Source organism: Calonectris borealis, chromosome 3 (assembly GCF_964195595.1).
Source record: "Calonectris borealis chromosome 3, bCalBor7.hap1.2, whole genome shotgun sequence".
Classification (NCBI taxonomy): domain Eukaryota; kingdom Metazoa; phylum Chordata; class Aves; order Procellariiformes; family Procellariidae; genus Calonectris; species Calonectris borealis.
The window spans coordinates 17,612,975-17,638,145 of NC_134314.1; the positions used below are offsets into that span (position 1 = coordinate 17,612,975).

Here is a 25,171-nt window from a genome sequence, read left to right on the forward strand (position 1 = left end):
GGAAGTGGTTGAGTCACCATCCCTGGAGATGTGTAGACATGGCGCTTAGGGACATGGTTTAGTGGTGGACTTGGCAGTGTTAGGTTTACGGTTGGATTTGATGTTCTTAAAGGTCTTTTCCAACCTAAATGATTCTATTATTCTATTCTAGGATTCTACATTAAAGCTACCTTGTTTAGCATTTTCATTCTATGCCACTATTTTCAAGATGTGACCTCCAGTTTGTCTTATGTACATGCTTTAAAAGGAAACATGGCAGAAATAGTTACGATCTATGAATATCAATGATCTACTGAGTCAAGTTAGAGCTCTGAAGAAGTAATTTGAGAAAAGCTCGCAGAATTTTCAGATAAATTTTTTAGATATTGTTTAAAAAATGAGGTTACTAAACTGGAACCATCATCACTTAATCAAATAGCTATGCAGACATCTTTACAGAAGTCTGTAATAAGAATTTGTTCATTCTTCCATTGAGTTCAAATGGTTCAGAAACAAATCATTAATGATAGTTATATCTAGATATGAGTACTTGCATTTCTGCACAGTAAGGTAATGCACCTCAGCCTACTGCCTTGATCTTATAATTCCATAAGCACATTCAAACAACTTGTTCTCTTCACTCAGTAGTGCATAAGAGACCTCATTGCCTGGCTTTTAAAAGGAGAATGGCAAAGGAAGAGAGGGAGCCAGCCTTCCCAGGAAAAGCTTGTTAGTTTTCATTAAGCATTTATGTTTCATAGCCTTAGCACAACACTTATTAGCAGAGGACTTCTAAAGATAATATATATTTACAGGCCTAAAAATAAGACAACTTTATTTAAAAAAATTAACATTTCTTTCTTTTCAGGAAAGACAGGCTTATGTCTGGAATACAGACACTACTATTCAGCTAGAAAATGAGTAAATGACATGCTTCAGTAAGTTTATGCTTCTATTTCCTGTGCAAAATTGATACAATGTCTTTACCTCAAAATCTACCACAATAGGACCGATTAAACTGAAGAATGTGGGTGAAATCTGGCTCGCTGCCTTGTTGAATACGGTCTGCCTGCTGGGAGAATGAGCAGTTTTTATGACATGTGTACTCCTTCCCCATATGCTCCCCCGGCGTGTCTGCCATTAGTGTTTAAGTACACAGGGGAAAGCAACTGCCTCATAACAAAAAGAGCCCAGTCTGCACCAATTCTACCCAAAGGACACAGACAGACTAGTCCCGCTGCGGTGCTGTAGTGGCAGGCAGCATTGCCCAGCTCTTGTATGGGAACCAAAGACTGTAACTGAGGTCCTGAGAGAAATGCACTGCTTTTAACTACTTTAAAGCTTTAAAAACATTTTAAAATCTTTATGGCTTCAACTGAAGCATGTTAATGACTGACGGTGAGAAAAGACGAATTATTCATGAATGTCACCTCAGGGTGTTCCCCATTTTTGATTGAGGTAGGCTGGCATAAAGCTATGGGTTACTTGCTCCTCTTACTCCCTTATTCGAGAACACTCCCAAGGTCTAAAGAAAAACGGATCCAGCCTCCCTCAGTTACCTCAGCTAATGTGATCTTCAGGAGAATACTCCAAGAAGTTAGGTAGCTACAGCGCAAAGAAGTTGCGTAACAATCAACATTGATGGATGGTGATCCAAGAGCATAAGAATGGATCTTAACATCACTCTCCCAAACAAGACTAGATACATAGTAATTTTTAAACACGCTTAATTACATACGGAGCTTGAAGTAGCAGCTCAGAAATTGTTATGAGGAAAAAGCAAAACAAATGCCATTTTTTCTTTTCAAATGGGTCACACTTGGCTATATTAGCACCTGATATGTCATCACAAAGGTGCAAGTAAGAGAGATGAGATATTGAGGCAAATAAGCTCCAATTCTTCCTTATAAAGACAGCCTATCGAGACAGAAATCAGGATGAAGACACTGTCACTTCTCCACAGACTACAAAAATACCACTTTGATATCTGGCACTTAGCTTCGCAGGTCTGTACTTTCCACTAGGAAATGCAGATGAACGGTATGATTTTAAGCATATGATACAGAGGGATAGGCAGACAAAGAGCAGCCTAGCAGCCTTGAACGGTTTTTGTTAACCCAAAGGGAAAAGAAAAAGAATGGGGGAAAAAAGAGAATAAAAACAGATATTCACATATTTGAAGAAATATAACTGGAAAAGATAGCTAACTAAGCATAAACCTAGGACTGTTTTTAGTCACAGTCCAAACAAGGAGTCATCTAAGGTAACAGATTGAAGAAGGCTGAGCAAACCTCTGCCTATCAACACCTACATCCACCACCCCACACTGGCAATACGAGCTGTAGGTGAGACTGAGGTTAGCTCTCCCAGTCCCTTTGCCCTTTTTGTTAAGGCAGAAACTGTGAAGGTACTACAACAAAGAAATTCAATTTGCGATTAAGAATTCTCAAGATGACTCTGCACCCACCCACTACTACAGATGACCAAAATGCACAGCTATAAGGAAGTTCAGATCCATTTAGGACCACCCACAGAATCAAAACAGTTATTATCTCAAGAAACCTCAGTGGCATATTTAATAGCAACCCAGAAAAACCTCGCTGTTTTCCTAAATCCAAATCCTAAATCCTGTCCAAAATTTAGTAGATGATAAAGTCGGCCTGAACAGATTCAGGCTCCAATTAATATTCTCACCCTGGCTTCAAAATCACATCATTAAACTTCCCGTCTCTGATTTGTAAAGACCAACACTCAATAATGGCAGTTTGGCATCATCTCAACTTATCTGGGAACTGATCTTACACACAAGAGGACCTGACAAATCCCGCAGTCCTACTGAGGGGCGGGGGGGGAGGGTTTCTCAGGGAAGTTCCAGTCTGAATTTAACTCAACAGAACTATGGAAAGTTGGTCTGCTCCTTGGTAGAAATGAAGCAGCTTGCACTGAAAAACAATATTCCCTGACTGCCAAATCTAAGCCACAATAAGTAACTTCTGCTGTTGTAAAACAACCACACACACACACACAAAAAAAAAAAAGCAAGCCCTTGTTTTAAAGCATTTGCCTGTACGTAGAATTCCCAGGCTCCCTATCCCAAGCCTCAAGCAGATGATCCTTTGGTCTTGATCAAAGTGAAGGAGTTCAACAGGCTAGACTAAGAGCTTTAAACTCTCGAATATTGATGTGAAGCTTTCATCTAACCACTTTAAAAAAACAAAGCACACAGGAATTGTACCAGCCTGCCACCTGGAAATATCACCAAAAATGGTAATGGATCTGAAAGAATTTCCTGATGAACATGTGCTACCTTCAGTTTTCGCATGTTGAATAACCTGACACATAAATAGCTTAGAAATAAGCATTATCATGGAGGTGTGCTTCATTTGTTAAAAAGTCTTGCAAAAACTACAGAGGTAACTTGGAAAGAGGTATCTCCTTACAGTGGAAAAAGGCACCTGTTTCGGATCAAAAACCAAATGTCTTATTTGAAAGCAAAGTCATAAAGTAGGCTCTCTAAAGGACTGTTGGTTAAAAGTAAAAAAAAAACCTCATGATATCATACAAGCAGCATTGGATTCAATCCCACAGACAGAAAATAAACACAATGTCAACATCACATTTTCAGGTCCTGAATGAAATAACATACACAACAATGTTTCCAGGTATCTACTGTCATTAAACTCAAATGAGAATCATGAAATATACAGATTCAAATACATTTTCTATGGGCATTTTTACTTATCAAGTACTTAACTAAATTAAAAAACAAATTAAAATATTTCTGCAGTACCTGACTCTGAAACAGACGATCTGCTTTGACCAAACTGAGGATCAAAGTACAAATCTTTACATCACTGCAACATACTCATCCTGGTGAATATTCTACCAGAAATTCTAAAAGCATCAGAGATCCTGGTCCAGTAGTAACAGTGTTCTTGGTATATGTCTGTCATGGTTTAACCCCAGCCAGCAAATAAACCCCAAGCAGCCGCTCGCTCACCCTCCCCCCACCCCCACCCCCACCCACCCCCGGTGGGATGGGGGAGAGAATCGGGAGGGCACAAGAAGGAAAACTCCCGGGTTGAGATAAAAACAGTTTAATAATTGAAATAAAACTAAGTAGAACAGTAATAGTAACAATGAGAACAACAACAATAACAGAATATACAAAGCAGGCAACACACAATGCAACTGCTCACCGACCACGTGTCATGAACGGGGGGCGAGCCCCCCCTCACCCCTGGTTTTTACACTGAGCATGATGTCACATGGTATAGAATACCCCATTGGCCAGCTGGGTCCACCACCCCGGCTGTGCTCCCTCCCCCCCCTCCCCTCCGGTGCAGGCACCACCCAGCAACAACCAAAGCACCAATGGGCCATTAAACAAACCCCAAACACAGCACACCCCCCAAGCTACTGGGAAGAAAGTTAACTCTGTCCCAGCCGGAACCGGGACAACGTCCCAGCAGCACGCAAATGCATTTTAAATTTTGCACATAAACTTTGTGGGATGTCACTATGAGTAAGTTATACATAAGTAAACAAGCTTTCAGATCCAGCAATCAAGCACAAGACAATAGGAGACTAAATTACAGGACTGTTCTTTATGGCCCGTCCTCAGAGATCAACTACTGCCATGGGCAATGATTAGAAATCTTAATTACTTCAATAGCCGATAACTGGCACGGCACCTAATGAGATTGTTCACTGGTATTAAGAACACTGGTTCACTGGAACCATCACAATCTTCCAAGGATTCAGACTGTCAGACTCGAGGTTTATCTCAATATTTCAGAATGTTCTGCTATGAAATCTTGTTATGAAACTGCCATAGCTAGGTATCTCCGAGCCTAGAAAGCAGTAATTAGACTGTTCTCGTTATTCACAACAGGAATAATGAAATTTAGCTAACTTGCTAAACTTGTTGCTTTTGTGAGTAAACCACCTACAGGAACAATTTCTGAAGACTGTTTGCACACAACTTCAGCGGGCAACTCAGTGGGCACCAGAGAATCATTATAATTTTGTGCAATTAAAAAATATACAAAAATGATGCCAGATTCTCAGCCAACCTACGTGGCTGGGGATATGAAAGCTATTTATGTTAAGCAGTGTCATCATATGTGATTCTTCTCGACCTGTATCATCAGAAATGGTTTGATACATGCAGCACTATCTCAGAAGATGAAAGATGCTAGATGTGGAAAGTCACAATCCAGGTAATACTGGAATAAGGAATAAAACCCACTATGAAATTCTACTTCAGAGACTATCAGCTGTGCTGATACAATTGACTTGGCCAACCCAGGAAACAACTGTTCCTGATGTAGGGCACTAAACCACTTGAAGATTTACAAGGTAACAAAATTAATTATGTTTGATCTTAGGTGCTGAGCTTTGTTGACTCGTTTGTTTCATTTAAATGGATATAAAATTCTGTTATTAAAACTGATTTTATAGCTGTTTATACTGTGCATCAGGTACCTTCAAACAAGTGGCTTATGGTAAGTTGGGCTAGACACACAACATGAGACACAGTTGACAAGACTCAGACAGATGACGACTGGAGGCTTGCCAATGTGACGCCCATCTACAAGAAGGGCCAGAAGGAGGATCCGGGGAACTACAGGCCCATCAGCCTGACCTCGGTGCCGGGGAAGATTATGGAGCGGTTCGTCTTGAGGGCGCTCAGAAGCCATGTGCGGGACAACCAGGGGATCAGGCCCAGCCAGCACAGGTTCATGGAAGGCAGGTCCTGCTTGACCAGCCTGGTCTCCTTCTATGACCAGGTGACCCGCCTCGTGGATGAGGGAAAGGCTGTGGATGTGGTCTACCTGGACTTCAGTAAAGCCTTTGACACTGTCTCCCACAGCATTCTCCTAGAAAAGCTGGCGGCTCACGGCCTAGACAGGTGCACTCTTCGCTGGGTAAGAAACTGGCTGGACGGCCGAGCCCAGAGAGTTGTGGTCAACGGAGTTAAATCCAGTTGGCAGCCGGTCACGAGCGGTGTTCCCCAGGGCTCAGTACTGGGGCCGGTCTTGTTCAATATCTTTATCAATGATCTGGACGAGGGGATTGAGTGCTCCCTCAGTAAGTTTGCAGACGACACCAAGTTGGGCGGAAATGTTCATAGAATCATAGAATCATTAAAGTTGGAAAAGACCTCTAAGATCATCGAGTCCAACCATCAACCCAACACACCATGCCCACTACACCATGTCCCTAAGGGCCTCATCTACACGTCTTTTAAATACCTCCAGGGATGGTGACTCAGCCACTTCCCTGGGCAGCCTCTTCCAAGGCCTGACCACTCTTTCCTGAAAGAAGTTTTTCCTAATGTCCAATCTAAACCTCCTTGGCACAACTTGAGGCCATTTCCTCTCGTCCTATCGCTAGTTACTTGGCAGAAGAGACCAACACCCACCTCGCTACAGCCTCCTTTCAGGTAGTTGTAGAGCACGATGAGGTCTCCCCTCAGCCTCCTCTTCTCCAGACTAAACAACCCCAGTTCCCTCAGCCGCTCCTCATAAGACTTGTGCTCCAGGCCCTTCACCAGCTTCGTTGTCCTCCTCTGGACACGCTCCAACACCTCCATGTCCTTCTTGTAGTGAGGGGCCCAAAACTGAACACAGGATTCGAGGTGCGGCCTCACCAGTGCCGAGTACAGGGGCACGATCACCTCCCTGCTCCTGCTGGCCACACTAGTTCTGATACAGGCCAGGATGCCGTTGGCCTTCTTGGCCACCTGGGCACACTGCCGGCTCATGTTCAGTCGGCTGTCAACCAGCACCCCCAGGTCCTTTTCCTCTGGGCAGCTTTCCAGCCACTCTTCGCCAAGCCTGTAGCGTTGCCTGGGGTTGTTGGGGCCGAAGTGCAGGACCCAGCACTTGGCCTTGTTGAACCTCATACAGTTGGCTTCGGCCCATCGATCCAGCCTGTCCAGGTCCCTCTGCAGAGCCTTCCTGCCCTCGTGCAGATCAACACTCCCACCCAACTTGGTGTCGTCTGCAAACTTACTGAGGGAGCACTCGATCCCCTCATATAGATCATTGATAAAGATATTGAACAAGACCGGCCCCAGTACTGAGCCCTGGCGAACACCGCTCGTGACCGGCCGCCAACTGGATTTAACTCCATTGACCACAACTCTCTGGGCTCGGTCGTCCAGCCAGTTTTTTACCCAGCGAAGAGTGCACCTGTCTAGGCCGTGAGCCGCCAGCTTCTCTAGGAGAATGCTGTGGGAGACAGTGTCAAAGGCTTTATTGAATTCCAGGTAGACCACACCCACAGCCTTTCCCTCATCCACTAGGCGGGTCACCTGGGTTGATCTGCTCGAGGGTAGGAAGGCTCTGCAGAGGGACCTGGACAGGCTGGATCGATGGGCTGAGGCCAACTGTATGAGGTTCAACAAGGCCAAGTGCCGGGTCCTGCACTTGGGTCACAACAACCCCAGGCAACGCTACAGGCTTGGGAAACAGTGGCTGGAAAGCTGCCCGGAGGAAAAGGACCTGGGGGTGCTGGTTGACAGCCAACTGAACATGAGCCGGCAGTGTGCCCAGGTGGCCAAGAAGGCCAACGGCATCCTGGCCTGTATCAGAAATAGTGTGGCCAGCAGGAGTAGGGAGGTGATCGTGCCCCTGTACTCGGCACTGGTGAGGCTGCACCTCGAATCCTGTGTTCAGTTCTGGGCCCCTCATTACAAAGAAGGACATGGAGGTGTTGGAGCGTGTCCAGAGAAGGGCTACGAAGCTGGTGAAGGGCCTGGAGCACAAGTCTTATGAGGAGCGGCTGAGGGAACTGGGGTTGTTTAGTCTGGAGAAGAGGAGGCTGAGGGGAGACCTCATCGCGCTCTACAACTACCTGAAAGGAGGTTGTAGCGAGGTGGGTGTTGGTCTCTTCTGCCAAGTAACTAGCGATAGGACGAGAGGAAATGGCCTCAAGTTGTGCCAAGGGAGGTTTAGATTGGACATTAGGAGAAATTTCCTTACTGAAAGAGTGGTCAGGCCTTGGAAGAGGCTGCCCAGGGAAGTGGTTGAGTCACCATCCCTGGAAGTATTTAAAAGACGTGTAGGTGAGGCGCTTAGGGACATGGTGTAGTGGGTATGGTGGTGTTGGGTTGACGGTTGGACTCGATGATCTTAGAGGTCTTTTCCAACCTTAATGATTCTATGAAAACACAGGGTGGCTAACTTATCATTTTATATAGTAGTGTCCTCCAGAAGTAGACAAAGGTAGAAAAGGAAGTAGACTTTCACATGTAGTAGATCACACGGTAGTAATATGGGTACTATCAAAAATCAAAAAAATTTCTTTCCCAATTGAAGCAAAACTTTCTCAATTGAAGTGGAAGAATATGCAATGGAAGAACATGCACTGGGAGATTATGCTCGTTTCTTGGAACTTCATTAAGCAAAGAGGTCTACCACAGATACTAACTGTCATGGCACACAAACACACACACACAAAAGACAATTACTCATTAAATAAGTTGTATATTACAGAATTTGAAATGATTGTGTCTATGCACTTGTATTTTCACACAGCTCCAGGTTTTAAGAAAAAAAAAAAAAAAAAAAAGCTCAGCTTCCTGGCTAGGACTTCTGGCTTGGACCTTAATATTAAATAATGACCTTTATAGATTTCAGTTATACTTCCATTTTAAATAAAAGTTTAAAAGATACATACACTTTTGTTTCATAGTCCTTCCAAGCTTTATCAAAGGTTTTTTTCAGGTCCTGTCAAGAAAAAAGAAGAAAATACAGTTAGTTATTTACATGAAAAATACTGTATATCTAACAACGAAGACACACCTTGTCCATTTGCAGCGCCTACTAGAATAAGGGACTCCTCTCTTTCTTGAATAGCTCATCTAAGGATTGTGTAAAAGCAATCTTGCACACAGGAAAAACAATCTTGTACACAGAATTAATACACTCATGTTTTAAAAGCATCTCCAGGATGCTTTTTACAGCTCCATTTTACTCCTTAAAAGGTATAACCACATGTCATCCCAAGAGCACACTACACAATTAATCAAATCAGCTATCATCATTCCATCTCTGGCTCCACTGGAAAGAAGCGCCTGTCCTGAGGCTGTGGTATAACCTTGGCTAAGGACTTGATTCATCCCATTTAAGTTAAAGAAATCTATTTCCCACTGACTTAATGGGAACAGTATAGGCCATACGGCTCGACATAAGTAATTCAAAATTCTCACAGAATGAGTTATGTTCCAAATTCCTTTATTTTTTTCCTCTGAAGAAGCCAATTTGCATAAAATAATTTTAACAAGTTGTAAAATTATTTCACTGATGTATAAAAATGCAACAGTTGAAATTCTGCTGGAGTTCAAGAGATCAACCAACTACAAAAAAAATATTAACTGTCAGATGCTGGAAAAACTTTGCAACTACAGATTAGGAACTAATTCTTACACGTCAGTTAGTTATTTCGACAATTATGAAACTAATTAAAACAGCATTTGATTATTTTCTCAAGTCAGGAACATGGGGCAACACTGTATTGTAATAAAGGCATTTATTCTGACATAGAAAAAGAGAAGAACAAGAGAAGTGAAATGTGGTAAGCAAGCAACACAAAGATAATAAGCCTATTTTACTAAATAATCTCTTTATCTTCCAGAGACCATTTTTAGTCTATGTACATTTTTCTTCTTCCTTCGATGTCTGACAACAATAGCTGCCAGTCGCTTCCTGTTTGCTCAGTAGTAAATGAAGCGTAAGCCAAATAAGTTTGTTGGCTATAAGCTTTGAAATTTATTATAAACATATCATCATTTGAGTCCTAAGTTATTATTATTTCAAATAGGAAATATCCTCAGGGCACAAATAGATTTCAGCTTTGTTAAGAAAAATCCTATGCTCATGCAGTCTAATGCATCTTTCTTAATAATCCGTATAGTTCCAGGTAAGTTTAGAATGCTAAATAAATATATTAATAATAATCCTTTTATATAAAGTACTATCCCCTCCTCAACTACGTAAATATCTAAATTCTTACACCTCTTTCTCTGCTTATCTTCTATATCTCAGGGCTGCTTTTAAAGCTTCTCCAATGTTGTTTTGTACACATAGTCAGGAGCATGCTGCATGTGAAACCACGAACAGAAGGGATGATTCAATTCACCAAAAAAAAAAACACCTCTTGTTTATTAAGCTAATACACTACTTTAGTATCCCATGCCTTCCATCAAATAAGATTAATACAAAAGTTAAATGTATTTATTGTACCAACAATAATTTTATATATAGATAAGAAGATAAACATACCCCTTTTACTCCTTTCAGATCTCCCTTCAGCAAACTGTCCAATGGAAAAGTGATTATGTTGTTCATATTCTGAATCTGTAAGAAGAAAATTACACCAAAACATTTAATATATTTTAACGCAGAACATACGCTCTCTCAACTCACACATTTCAGTAAGTTTCACAAGGAATCCTATATATTATTTTCCTAACCCTGCTTTAGGAAGGTGTTTATCAGTACAGCCAGTAATCAAAGATGGAGGCAACATGAGTTAATTAAACTTACTCTAGAAACACTATAAACCAAGCCAGCAGGAAACCTGCAGAATTACAGCTGATGATAAATGTCTCATCCAACAGTGACTGCAAAGTAAGACCACTAATTTTTACATTGCCTGATTTCACTGTTCAAATTATATGAAAACAATCATACAATTTTTCAGCACTTATATATTTTAAGTTCATCAGTGTATTTTAAATTAATCTTCTTTATTTTCCAGTCTCTTCAAATCTATTCCATAAAACGTATCTGCTATTCTCACAATACAAGTCATCCTACTCTGACAGAAGTTATAAAGACAAAGAATGCTGGCCTGTAAAAAAGCCACTATTCAAATATTTTCCATGTATTTTTAAAAAGTAATACATCTGTCTTATTTATCTCATACAAACTTTGAAATAAGGATTTTATGAGGTCTTGAGTATGCAAGTAATTCAAGAGTAAACAAGTAATTCAAGAAGAAAAAAAAAATTTTCAAATGAAGACAACAGCAAAATAATCATGGTTTTAGATTAAGTATCTGCACGATAATATTTTGATAAGGAAAAAGAATGAAGAAAGACAGTAGGAATAAGACAGTAAGTAGCAAAAACCAGGAAAAGAACGACTTGATGTCCAATTCTTTATGATTGAGGGAAAATGTTCAAGGTATGGGCCATGATGTCTAGGTACAGAGTTTAAACTGTAACTATTCAAATGGATTGCACTGAAGAGTAAAAACCAGAGTATTTTAGAACCGCATGATGGAAAAAAATCAGAATAACTTTTGCAGCAGCTTGGTGAAGGTTTGCATGGGTTTCTTTTTTTGATGTTATTGTTAGCTGTTCTTTTAAAATATTATTTTTTCAAGAAGCACCAAAATGCATATATGAAGATGGATTTCAAATGTTCAAAGTCCAGAAAGAACTTTGCATCATGTAGCCACAAATGCTTCTGTTTCTTCAGGAACAATGTCAGGGACATCAAAGTCCCTTTTAGCATAACCCATCTAGAGAAGAAAGGATACTAACAGGAACTTCAGGAAAAAAATATTTCCAATTGTGATGCTTCAGCCTCCCCAGAATGGAAAAATACAAAACATTATCACCCTATAGTTACTTGGTGGCCTCACTAGAACAGACTCAGGGGTCCCATCCCCAGTGGTACTCATCAGCTGCTATTTAAACAAACAAAGTCTCCAAACCCCCAGCTTTCCTCTTCAAAAATACTACCTTACTGTATTTGCTTGAAATTTCAGCCAGCAGTCAAAGGGAAAGTGAACGTACATCAGTTTTAAAGGTTAAACAGATTGCTTCTGCTTGGGAAAGGCTGAAGAAATATAGAAAATCTGTTCTTTTAAACTCTTACCACAAATCACATTTCCCCTCCTCTACCCTACTTTTCCTCCTCCCCAAAAAGCTGCAGAACTCAACCACAGCCCTTTAGAATCAACAAGTTAAATTTCAACTCTCTGTGGTTTTTTTTAAGAATAATTCCTATAAAAATTGAATGAGCAACATCTACACACGCTTAGTTGGCAGTGCTGGAAACCATCCACCTCGTAAGTTCTCAGCAGTACTACATCTGCATATCAACATAACTATGCTCAAAGTTAATAAAATTATATGTTGTAGATAGAGGAGGTAAGTGAAAAGGTTTAAATCACACAAAACTTAGGTAAAAAAATAAAAACTTCTAAAAGAAGACAGATGGAATATGTACACCTATGGACACGCACATCCAGAAAGGCTATCCAGGTGGAGAAGCAGAAGAGGTCTCATCTAAGATACCATCTTATGCAAAGTTTTCTACTTTGTTATTCTATTTTATTAGTATGATGCAGTCAAATGTCTAACCTAAAGATCAATACTTTCATAGTCTCTGTTAAATTATTCGTCAAATCCAGATAAATAGGCACAAAGCAAGAATAAAGCATTTCTCAACAGCAAACTCAAGACAACTGTTTTTTCCTTAAGTCAGAAAAGAAAAAAATGTCAGACCCTGAAGTATTATCCCAGACATATTCATGTAAACATCAGTCAGTCTCCAAAACAGTTCTGGATGTTTCCTACAATTTCAAGTCACGGGGCTTGAAGTCCAAAGCACCTTCAAAGAAAGAAAAAACCCAACATTCTTTTTAAAAGTTTGGAGAATTATTCAAATTAATTCCTTCTGTGTGCTCTCACCTGTGTATTGCTATCAGTCTATTGTATCCCCTATGCTCCTATTTTATTTGCAACAAATGTAAGCATACATAATGCATGAAGTTGTCATTATTAACCTAGTTAGATGAATCATAGTTGCATATTTATAAATCAGCAAGCAATACAGAAGAAAGATCTTACATGTTTCCCCCTCTTTTTTGAGAAGCTTAAGCTGAACTATCTAAAAATATAGACCCATTTTTGGCACACAGAGAAGCATTAATATGCTGCAACTCCTTCTCTGTGTGTATACAGGGAGGTAAAATGTATACAACGGCCTCTACATTTTGACTATTTTATGTTTTAAAATATTCTTTAAAAAGAAACATGCACAAAGGTGCAGGAAAGCTTCACAGAAATTCTGTGAAGTCATCCTGTGTCAGAAGAACACTACCAAGTTCCATGTGTTTTAAAAAAAAGAAAGAAAAAAAAAGAATGGACCTGGTTTCCACTTCCAACACTGCTGCTTTGGCAGACTCGCAGTTTTCCTCTGACAGCTTCCAACAAGATAAGATGACAGAGACAGGGTAATAAATTAAAACTTCCTAAGTTGGAGAAGACTCAGAGGAGGAGAAGAAGAAATGGCAGGAGGGAGAACGTAAAAATAAACAACCATGTAGCTGCCAGAAATGATGGTACAGGCAATAGGCAAGCCAACATTTGCGAACGGGAAACAAGATTTTCAAGTAGTTTAAGAGCCTATGGCTAAACACTGAAGTTCGTCGTTTGCCAGCCCTCCTGATTACTTTAATGAGCCTTTTCCAGAACAGCTTTGGATACTGGTGCCTGCAGTACTTCAATAGGTTTTGTCTTCTAAATCCAAGCCAAAACCAAAAAAGCCTTTTCACTACTTCAGAACTTAAATACTTATCTTAACACAGAGATAAACAGAGCAGACCTTAAAACATTTTCAATTTAAACTAAAATTCAGGCAGTCGAACAGTGTATGATATGACCCCTATTGCCATTACTAAATTCTAGATACAGTCCATGTACTTGGCTGTGGGCTTCTCAACCACCAGTGAACTCGGGTGTGCACAAGTGACAGCAGTACTGCCTGCTGACAAAACATTGCTTAAGTTATTTTCATTTTTTTATGGCAAGTACTATTGGATTTAATACTTTCCAAGAGGTTTCCCAGTGATGTAAGCTTTAGTAGGACAAGGCCAATCAACACAGAAGGGAGCAAGTGGAAATCAGACCACCACTATAGATGAGATGCAGTTTGTTTGTCTGAACTTTAAGCTTTTAGTATCTAACCCCAAGACTTCAGAAAATCATTGTAACATAAAGACTTGTAGCACAAACCTTTGTCTTTGCACCATGCCTCCCACTTGCACACAAGGACACAACACTGCTTTTCCGCTGTCCTCACCCCCTGCCCCCCCTGCAGTGCAGTGGTGTCCCATAGCACTAACTGCGTCCCACCAGGCTGGTGGCTGAGGTGGGACATCACCCACCGCCCATGTATGCCGTAGGAAAAGTGACTCCAATGAAGCACGAGCTGAACACCACTAAGCGTGCACATGGAGCTGCTGGCTCACCTGCCTAGAAAAATGCCTTCGCACAAGGTATCGAGTGTTGCCGATATACAAACTACAGGCTGGGAACTTTTCTATTAGGGAGTCCAAGCACAAAATGACAGGAAATACATTTTTAAAAGGTATTCTTAAAAGCATAAAGTGAAGAATTTTAAAAGCAAAAGAAGAAAGAGACTTGAGATTATTCCAGCCCATCTTCCTTGCCAGTGGAGAATTCCCAATCGCACATTTTCTAACCAAGGTTAAAACACCTAAGTGGTAAGCTGCTATCGCTTTCTCTGGGACGCTGCATCTAATATTTTCACAGTGAGATCCCATTTATATGCAATTTATTATTTTCCTCTTCCACAATCACAGCTATCTGTGAGGCAAACCATACATTCCCAATTCTTCTAAGCTTTCTTCATAAATCAACCTATTCAAGCCCTGATCATTTTTTGTTACTGTCCTCTGAATTTCTTCCAGTTGGATCAATATCTTTTTGGCAAAGAAATAAAGACAAGATTCCAGGTGGAGCTGAACCCATGCCACTAAGGAGGAATTATTACATCTTAGTTTATATCTTTACAAGTGTAAATCAAACAGTACTCTTATTTTTTTCCTCTCACCATTAAGCCAATCTTTCTTCAAGTGCACCAGTGAAAAACAGAAACAACACAACTTAAATCATTAAGCTTCACATATAGTACTCCAACCTCAAATACGTATATCTGTAGCTTTTTCTATGCATTTAACTAAGAGGAGTCCTTCTAAACAAAATATACGTGTGAAGGTTCAGGCGCCAAACATTTTTTTTTAAAACCTTAGTCTGAACTATTACCCTGGAAAGAAAATTCTGGGCATAAATTTCTTAAGTTCATTATGTAATACACAAAAGATAGTTCCTTCAGTTTTGTTACTTGTTACCTCTTACATTTAAGCAAATCTCCTTTCTTCTTACATTTAAAAAATGAATTAAAACAGGAGCATATGGTCAGAAAAATATTATCACTGTTCTTCCATTTCTCCTGGCTAAAAATCCAAGGATTATTAATAGAAAAACTTCTCACATGGAATCTCTTCCTCCCAGCTACCTTCCACAGAGTGGAAATATCAGATTCCAGTCCTCTCAATCCAGCATGTTTCATCAACTTTAAATTTAAATAAATGAAAAAAAAAGGACAAGAGTATGTAGAAGAACAACAAATACAGAAAATGGAATTTGTTAAATAGCTACTTCATCCTCACAGATCAAATCCCTTTTCAAGGAGTGCTTACAAAGATTACAGGCAATTACAGATTTTATTTCTTCTTGGTGTAGCAATCTAAGAATAGGATTTAAAGGAAAAATATTTAAAGTGCAAACACGTTGCAATGAGCCTTTCCTCGACCTAAGATTTTTCGTATTAAGACTCACACCTGTATCACTTGGCACTAAATTTATTACGAAGACAGAGTAATTAACACTATAAGCAAATGCCATACAGACCTAACCTACCTGAGAACTGTGGGTGCTACCATTCTGTCAGGAATTAGCACCGAGGTTACCATCAAGAAGCAATACTGTACATGCCACAAAAGGTACCGTGTTACCTCTGAAAATGCCTCTAGTATTTTCTGATAGTTCACTACCAAAAAAGACATACTGATTGCTCAATCTTCTTAAAAACATTTCTAATCCAGAAGAAGTTGAAGCAAAATTTCTAGCTTGAAATTGGAGCTATGGCAAGAGAAAAAAAAATGCACAGTATATCATAAACTGATCCAAACAATGCAAACAGTGTGTTAGAAAGGCTAAAGTGAGTAGTTACAAGTACAGTAAATGTCAAGTTTATTTCTTCTCTTAAAGATGTGTTTTATAAATCACTTCAAATGTGAAGAATCAAAGTTCTTCAAAGTTTTTTTTGAGTTTTATGCACTATTTAAAAGTGCACACATAAAAGAAGTGTAGCAAAACACATAAAAAACCCAAGACCTGAACTTTAACTTGACTAGTTTACAGCTGAATAATTGAATTCCAAGGAAAAAAACTTCAGCTGTTAATGAAATATTTTAAAACACTGATGCCTTGATAAGTCCACGAAAACATCAGTCTTTTGGGAAACCTTTAAAAATATTAGAGAAAACAAGAACCTAAACCCCCTCTAAAAGTAGAACAACTTTATAATGGCTTTCCTTTACCTTACTAAAGACAAGTTTAAGGAAAATCTTTTTGCAGAAGCACTTTAGAGCTACAGCTCTAAATGCCAGCCAGCCCAAGAGCTGACAGAACACATCAGCTTCTAGAAACAAAAGCAAAATATATGACAAAGCAAGACTTGACAGTAGCCCTAAAGCTTTGCCAGTGTTAATAGCTTTGGCATCTGTTCCAGTCTGAACATGTCCTCTCACTTCCTTGCACATTCCCCACTCATTTCAACTAAAATCTTCTGTGGAAATTCAGCACCCTATGAAACTCCAGGGATAGGTCTATTTAAAAAGAGTACCTTTCAGAATGTTTTTTTAAGAGCAGCAGGTTGTATGGCCCTGGCTACATTTTTGATGAAACTATTTACAGCCAAAATATGTTGGGTGCTAAAAGGGAACACCAGAGGAGAGGGATGTTTTTACTGCCAACATGTTTGAAGCATTCAGAGTTGGCTGTTTCACCACACTGTGAGAATGGATGGAGCTTGTTTCACATATGGCTGTGACTACTAAAAAAATATTATTTCCAACTTCCAGTATAGGACTTTTTACACTAGTCAATACCCTTGTAACCTCTTAGAAAACTAGACCTCCATCAGTGAACTTATGAACAGATTTTCAAAGTGACCAGTTACCAACAATTTATTCTAGCAGTATTAACTTCTAATAGGCAAAGTTACATAAAACTATAATTTTGTTTTATAATTCTTTTATAATTCTAGAATTCTTGTTTATAAATATGGTATTTTCAAGCAATAATGAAGTTTACATCTTTTTTTCGTATGTATTTCTTTCTGGAAGAAACCATTTTCCTAGAGAGACACCAAATTGAAGGACCATTAGGTTCCTAGTCAGCAGAAAACAAAAAACTTCAAACCCCAACAATATGAAGCATATTAAGAAAGAGCATAACCTTAGAGAGACCTGTCCTTCACCAGACAGTATTAAAGAAGAAAAAAGGTGCCTATGCTATTGCAATGTAAAAAAAAAAAAAAAAGTTACATTCATGCCCATGCAAAGTTACTATTCGCTTCAAAAATAGAGACAATGAGAATCACAAACTGAGAAAAACTAAAGACTTAGCTACTATCTCATGACATATCCTCTTCTTATACATACAAACTGAAGCAAAAATACATAGTTGCTAGTGAAAAAGCAGTACACAGCAAAAAGATTTCAAACTATTCCTTAGAGAAGACACACAAAATGCTTACGTGGATAAGAAAAGATAATAAAAACATGCATTCCACTTCCTATAGATATTTATTTTGTTTTTATTTTCCTTTCCAGTTTGTGGAAGAAAAGTTATTCTTGTCAGAAACATTTTGCAAAGATAGTAATCATTGTTTTTAAGAGAACAAATAGCTAAGATTTTTGGTAAAACATCAACATTTTTTAGCTTTTAAAAGTCTTCTTGAAATATAATACATTAAAAGGTTTTTCTGGGGAGGGGGTGCAGCTTTTAGTAGATTGCTTTTTAAAACCACCTAAACATCACATTTCCCAGATCCATTTGCCTAATAAAGTCACCATATTGCAATTAATATATGATAGAGAGGGTTTTTTAGTCAACAGAAGGTATCAATTAGAAGACCCATTCTATTTCCTCTTCCAGATGAGCAGTCTTACCTCTGCATGGGAGACTCAGGATAACTGACTGACTCTCACTCAATAAAGATGCCTCTTCTGATACGTACTCTCAGCTAATATTTGTACATCCAGAGACATTCAAATCAATATGACCAATATGAAATACATTTCACTGTTGGTAAATACATTTGGGGCTGGATTCTCTCTCATCAATATCATGATTGGGTAAAAAGAGAGGACAGCATCAGGGAGTGAATGAGACTGCCCTAAATCCCATCAGCTGGAAACGTTCCCCAAAGAACTGATTATGAGCAGCTGGCTGCAAACTACAGACATTTGGTCTAGACTCACATAAGCATTTAACATGTCTCTATCCCATTGATTTCAGCAGGGACAGACTTTTAAATGCTTGTAGGAACTTGGGTCCTCTCCCCTTCCTAGCCCATGGTTTAAGAGTTTTGTGGTTTCAAGTAAATCTGGGACTTACTCAGATATGGGAAAGCTCTAGCTAGTAGGATGTAGTCAGAATCTGCTCTTTTTGGGCTCACTGATTAATGTGAAATTGAGGCTGAAAATTCTCCATTCATAATTAAAATTCCCGTTCTTCCATTTGGCTCACCGAAGAGTGCTTTTAAGCCTCACTGGCTTCAGCTGCAGGATTGGTCCCCAGTGGACACTAGTGTCATTATAGCATTATATTTGATTTTGTTTTCCTGACTCTCTTCCCTGAGAAGCAAGAGACTCTCTCTTCTAGGGACTAAAATCTCCCTTTATAAATACAAACGGAAAGTGTGAAAAAGTAAAGTAAAAGCAACATGAACACAGGGTAAATCAAGTTGGGTTTTGCTGGTTTCACCATTTTAAAGCAAATTCATATGTGCATTTTATAATACACGTTATAACTACTTTATTGTGGGAAGCTTTTAGACATGAGAATTGTTGGAAGAGGCTTTTTTGTTGGGTTTGTTCGGTTTTTGTGGTGATTTGGGTTTTGGTTTTTTTGGGGATTTTTTGAGTTTTGCAAGGGGAAAGGCTAGGGCATGAGACATTTTCCTAAGCCGAGAATTTTTTAAGAACAGTGGTTGCTAAAACACGAATTGTCTTCAACATGAAGAGCTGTTATAATTCAGAAATACAGCCTTTGTAATGGCCTTAAAATTTCAACATGTTTTTCTTAAGTAATTCTTACCAAATTTTTGAAGAGTGCAGCTAATTCCTTTGTAAACACAGAAAATTTTAAAAACGCTGTTCCCAAATCTGGGTCATCCCAGCAAACACAGTTGCCTCCGAATTTCTCCAGTGCTTGTGTATACTGTTCTTCATTTTCCACGTGAGCTTTAGAAAGAGCAAAACATGAAAATATAATCAGTAGATAAAAGGTTATTGAAAATACAATTGAGTTTTTTTAAAAAAAACTTTTCAGAAGATTTCTTGCTAAAAATGTTTACTTGCTACAATAAACATTTATTGTTTATATTTTAACGCTGATATGACAGAAGTATGACGTATCTCACTAATTCTAGTTTATGTGTATCTGTCCACATGCTGTGCAAAGGACAACGTATCATCAAGACAAGACAATCATCTGACAGGTATCCACTCTAGAAAGACCCACAATATTTCTGTACTATACCGGAGACTGCATAACAATTCCCAACTCCTATAATGAACTTTTAGAGTCTTTTATTAACGCTCTCTAATTTTAACTGTGTGCTGTTATGTTTAAGTGTGTGCTGAACACAGAAACAGAGGAGATCAAGCGTGTTGGCAGAGTTCTGGATCTCTACTATACAAGGCAATAGCTCAAATAAGAGTCTCAGGTCATCTTAGGAAATGGGACTACAAACTACATTACAGATGAGGACAAAACCCATATCTGTGTTAGCTCTCTGATATAGAGCAGCAGTGGGGATCTGAAGCAAATCCTAGCAGTATGCATTTACCACAGGCCAGTTCAGTTCTCAAAGCATTTTTGGTTCACGACAACTAGATTCCTTTCTGAGACAACGAAACCAGAAGCTCTGCCCCACAAGTGGTCCAGTGCTTAAAGGAGACAGCAGGTTCTGAATCACGACATCTAGATTCCTTTCTGAGACAACAAAACCAGAAGCTCTGCCCCAGAAGTGGTCCAGTGCTTAAAGGAGACAACAGGTTCTGAATCACTGTGTGGGTTGCACCAATGCAAGTCATCCAGCACATACCTCACGCTTCTGCCCTTCAGAAAGCTTTGAGCTGCACGTGTTGGGAGGTTATTCAGCCCAGGGAATGAGAGGAAATCTAGGCCTAAAGCAAGTTCCCCTGATTCAAATATAAAGGAAATCTGAGGCTCCTCAGTCTTAACTACTTTGATCTACTGATTCACTCCTAGGACACCAGATTACTTGCTTGTGTAGTCAGGCATAAAAAGTCCCTGTCAATTTGATCTGTGGAATAAAACAAAAAGTCTTTCTGAACCCAAGCTTAGTGACCATGTCAAGCTTGAGCACATGGACAAACCACACCAAGTTGGCACCTGAGAAAGTTAATGTTGCCTATTTCTTATTCTAGCTGTGGCCAATTTCTTCAAAGGAAATCAGGAAAAAAACCACACCCTAGAAAACAAATTATGCATTAATAACAACAAAGACCCTTTCTTGGTCATTACATAAGACTAGCATAAACCCTGAAGATTATTTAGAGAGGATTAATCTGTTCAAACAAGGAATGATCCAGTTTCATTTCAAGCCCATTTGTATACATCAACACATTTAATATCCAAAGGATTCTTGATGCAATGTCCTTTCTCCAAATTTCTATGAATTAGTTATACAACCTGTACAATAAACATAGCATGCTCCAACTTAAAAACATGCCTGTCTGTTCACGTTCCTATTTGGATGGCCATTCAAGAACTTTATTTCTCAAGTAGCTACAAATTTTCTTTAATTTCCAATATATGAAACTAAAACCCTGTGGACTAGTGGCATAATATTGTGTAATTAAAGACTGTCACAATGTACATGCAGAATTCAAGTTACACAAACGGCATTAATTCTACAAGTTGCTACCTTGAGTACTTGAATTTGTAGCCTGTAAAAGGTAGTTTGCATATAGCCATTCAATTTAAAAACTAAGTCCTAGCACTGAACTGTACTTATTTTTCCTCAGCATCAACAGCAGGGGCTGAGCACTTACCCAACTTTTTGCTAGTTGAGCTGTAGGATGAAGTAAGGATGTTCAACTAACACTATTGTGTGACGTACACACACCTGAACAAGCTTTGAAAAAACTGGCAGACAGCAAAAAACAGGATGTGGCAGGTCGCAACTACTCCAGTTCACACAGCTACCCAGTAAGGTGAATTATTTCCATATTGCTTTCTGCATTCTTACTGCTTCCTGCATCCAGCTTAGTGTATTTGAACCCACGTGAGGGTGGAGGTCAGGGCACAATTCATACAGCAAAAAGAGAAGGCTGCCACTGCATGAAAACAAGGTGAAAAGGCTGCTACCATTAATTGTTGTAGTTAAATGTGTAATCAGCAGCTGAATCGTGCTGACTTTTTACCTTAGGAAACACAAGCTTTCTACTCCATACAACATCCCCAAGAGTTTTCTATTCCCCAGCATCCTAGGGACCGTTCTTCTGGATCTATGTATCAAGCAAAGCCAACAAACCAGCAGCTCAACAGCAGTTCTGAGACATTCCCCTGAATTGCAGCAATACTATAAGCTGATCTGGGACTCTGCAAGTGCTTCTGAAGAACACAAAATAGTATTTTTTCATGGAACCCTCCAAAATACTCTCCCCTGCCCTATGGTTTATTCCTGATGGATTTTAAAAGTTTCTCTACAAACAAAAGGTTTAGAATCTATCAAAAAGAGAAATCTGAGCCAGGTTTGTTTGAGGGTTTAGAGGCTTTTTTTAAGTAAGAAACTAAATTATGTACAAATTGGAGTCACTGTCTAATCCTCCATAATGGTTTCTAAATTCACACATTAAAAAAGAAAGCCAAACATGTATGCTTAATACTCAGGGAACCTATATTAAAAATCCAGTAACTGTGTTCTTATGAGTACAGGGCCACAGTTTTTATTTTGTCAAAAGAAACCCCGAGGGCTGGCAAGTGGCTGGGTTAGTGATATTTCTGCTGGTGGAAGAGAAATGCCTCCAAACCTTTATTGTCAAGATGGGGCAGCATGAATTTAATAACTAGGCAAGGTACTGATTTTATGCAAAACCTGCAGTGATTTGCTACAATGCTCTAACAAGTACACTGATTATGAGGCATAGCCAAGCACTTAAAAATTTAAAAAAAAAAAAAACCAAACCAAACAAACAGGAAGAAAGGGCGCCAAATAAATATGTAACAGATGACACAGCTCCAGGTGAATCTTAAACTGGACCCTCCATGATCCAGAGATAACAGCTTCATTATGTTAGGCAAGAAGGAACTTCCTTTCAATTAGCTGATAGGAATTATACCACAACAGCAGTTCTTGTTATAACCTTATATCTGAACACCAACATGCCCACAAGTTCTGTCAGATATTGGTGGCTCTCCAAGGTCACCAAGCCTATCTATTTTGCATATAATATAGGTTTTGTTAGCTCTAATTGCTATGAACTGCAAAGTGAGAACAAAAGCCAACAAAATGCTGTTTCTTATCCACAAAAACAAATGCTATTTCTTATTCACAAAATGCTGCTGATCCACAAAAACAAAAGCTTCAGTTATTTTTCCAAAGAAGATAAACACACAAAACTCCATGAGATTGGCACACATATAAAAATGTATGCAGCAATAGTTCTTTGTATTTTTATCAGCGTTGTAAGAGAAATATCTGACTTTGTGCATCATGACAATAAAAAATTGCAGCTCATCAGCTCTCTCTTGTCGTGAAGTTATCAACATACATAACTAGAAGCCACCAGGAAAGGTGAGGTTTCACAAAGGAGTAGAGCCGATGTAGCTTCTTATTGCTGCCAAAGAGAGCAATTTCACCCCTCCCATGCCCTCAGCTCTCAATGATATATATGCCTTACCATTTCAGATGCTCATCTAATCCCAGTTAAGTTGATTTCACTGCATATGCACCTTTATACAAGCTAAAAATCTCATCTAGGGATCTGCCAAGCACCAGGGGTGGCAGAAGGAGCAGGTAGCCCAGACCTGGCGGAAAGAGGAGAGCACGGCTTTCCCACTTGGTAGGAGTATGCCAGCTAGATAGGTTCAGCTACCTCACAAAATTTCATCCTTACTGAGCTCATGATCATGCAGCTAGTTCAAGACTGCTATTTAAAATGTACATTTTTCTCTTCTCAGAGTTACCGATATAATTCTTTCTGATTCAGTAAGACGACTGACTGTTTAAATCCTCCAACTTCACCAATATAAACTACCAGGAATTATTATGTACTTACCCAGACCAGATATGTTTATGGCTTTGACAGATTTCTTCATTTTATAGAGAACAGTCCGGTCAACATCCAGAGCCTAAAACAAAAGAGAAAAATTAAATGTGAAATACTGGATCGTCCTCTGGTAAACCTGTGCCCTGGAAACCTTCTGTAATTATAACACTATTATCTTAGTTAATTTTATTTCTGCAATTAATAAATTACTTGCCAGTTGCTCCCACCCCCATCCATACAACCTATTCTGTCCCCGTGTCCACAAAAATACATCATCCCTCTTTTGCTGGTGACCAGCATCACGTATACCCAGCACCATCTAAAATGAAACTATTTACGCAATATCTTCTTCCTATGTTAAATTATTGAAGAAGCTTAAAACATCTTATGTTCTGACACTGCTGAAGAAACAAGCAATATCACTTCCCCAAGCAGAATATTAAAAATGGAATTTAATTTCAGTTTTCCTGGATAATTTAGTTAATTAATTGCACTCCCAACCATATGAACTTTCTCACTGCAATGCTGAACAAAATAGATTGCATATCTCTCAAATATCTTTCAAACATTTTATCACCAGGCAAAGCTTTCACCATCACAACATAAAATTCCAAGTTTAAATCCTGTCCAGAATACTCAAGCACTTATAACCAATTTGTTTCAAAGAGAGAAGTGGAAGCAGGCAACCATTTTGCTTACTTAAGTGAAATATGGGCAGATCCAAAAATGTACAATTGTTCCAGAATGGAGAAGCAGAATTATGGTTATACAAATGATTTTAAAAAAAAAAAAAAAAAAAAAAGAAAAAATCTTTGTGAAACTACAAGAAAATTTAAGTATGAGTTCCAGAGATGGTGATGTCTTTAAACCCCACTGAAGAACAATACTGAACACTATGCATTATATTACACCAAGAGCTGTTTAGCATGATACATGCTAAAAAAGCAAACAAAAAGCACCAAATTTATTCCAGTTTCATTCATAAGATTTCAGTGAATCACAGCAGCTACACATCTGACCTACCATTGTTTTAGTTAATGATTTGTGTAAGAGAAATGATGCAGAAAAGTCAGTCCCTAGGACCCTATCCAATTATTTTAACATACTGAATGCAAAAAGAAATATTATCCCTCATATTTATGGGAGTATTATTAAACTGAATCCATTCAGACCACAAATAGCTGGGCAAAATCTCTGCAGCATTCCATGGAAACCAACAGATTTCGATGTTGCCTTAACATTAATGTTATAGTGTCACGGTACTGTTATATCTATTGGAAGTTTTACCTCCAGCATCTTTATAGTTCACACCTGAAACATATTAGCAGAAGTGCAGAGGCCTTTTCACCTGGAATTCTGAAGTACAGAAGAAGGGGAAAAAAAAAAAACTAAGAAAGCCCCTAAAAGTCACACAGCTCTATTCACCCTCGTCAGCAATTCGAATTGCATCCACTATAACAAACCTGTATACAGTGCGATCTCAAAGGTTATATTAGTCACCTGACTGGATAGGATTTACACAAAGTAAACTCCCTCACTGTGTATTCAGTGATTTCTAAAAATAACCTCAGAAAAGCACCACCTTATCAGCTGACTACAGAGGAATGATAATTTCATCGATGACTGCATCAAAGGGCAATTACCCTCTTGGAGACAAAGCGAAAGGAATGTCTTCAACTGCAAGCATTACAAGTAACAGTCCAAAGAGAAGGCTGACAGCCAGAGACTTAAAAGTTACAGATTCAGTTCCCAGCTAAGTCTCAGATTT

At 39.0% G+C, this 25,171-nt stretch overlaps 1 protein-coding gene across 2 annotated transcripts in view; it reads right to left on the bottom strand.

Moving 5' to 3' along the window:
- ASAP2 (ArfGAP with SH3 domain, ankyrin repeat and PH domain 2) overlaps positions 1–25,171 on the bottom strand; it is a 94,807-nt gene that overhangs the window by 48,114 nt on the left and 21,522 nt on the right. For both annotated transcript variants that reach the window (XM_075145079.1, XM_075145078.1), the window contains exons 2-5: positions 23,413–23,485; positions 19,199–19,344; positions 10,272–10,346; positions 8,668–8,717 (exon numbers count right to left, since the gene is read on the bottom strand). In XM_075145079.1, coding sequence (XP_075001180.1) covers positions 8,668–8,717; positions 10,272–10,346; positions 19,199–19,344; positions 23,413–23,485 — 344 coding nt within the window. The remainder of the gene's footprint in view (positions 1–8,667; positions 8,718–10,271; positions 10,347–19,198; positions 19,345–23,412; positions 23,486–25,171) is intronic.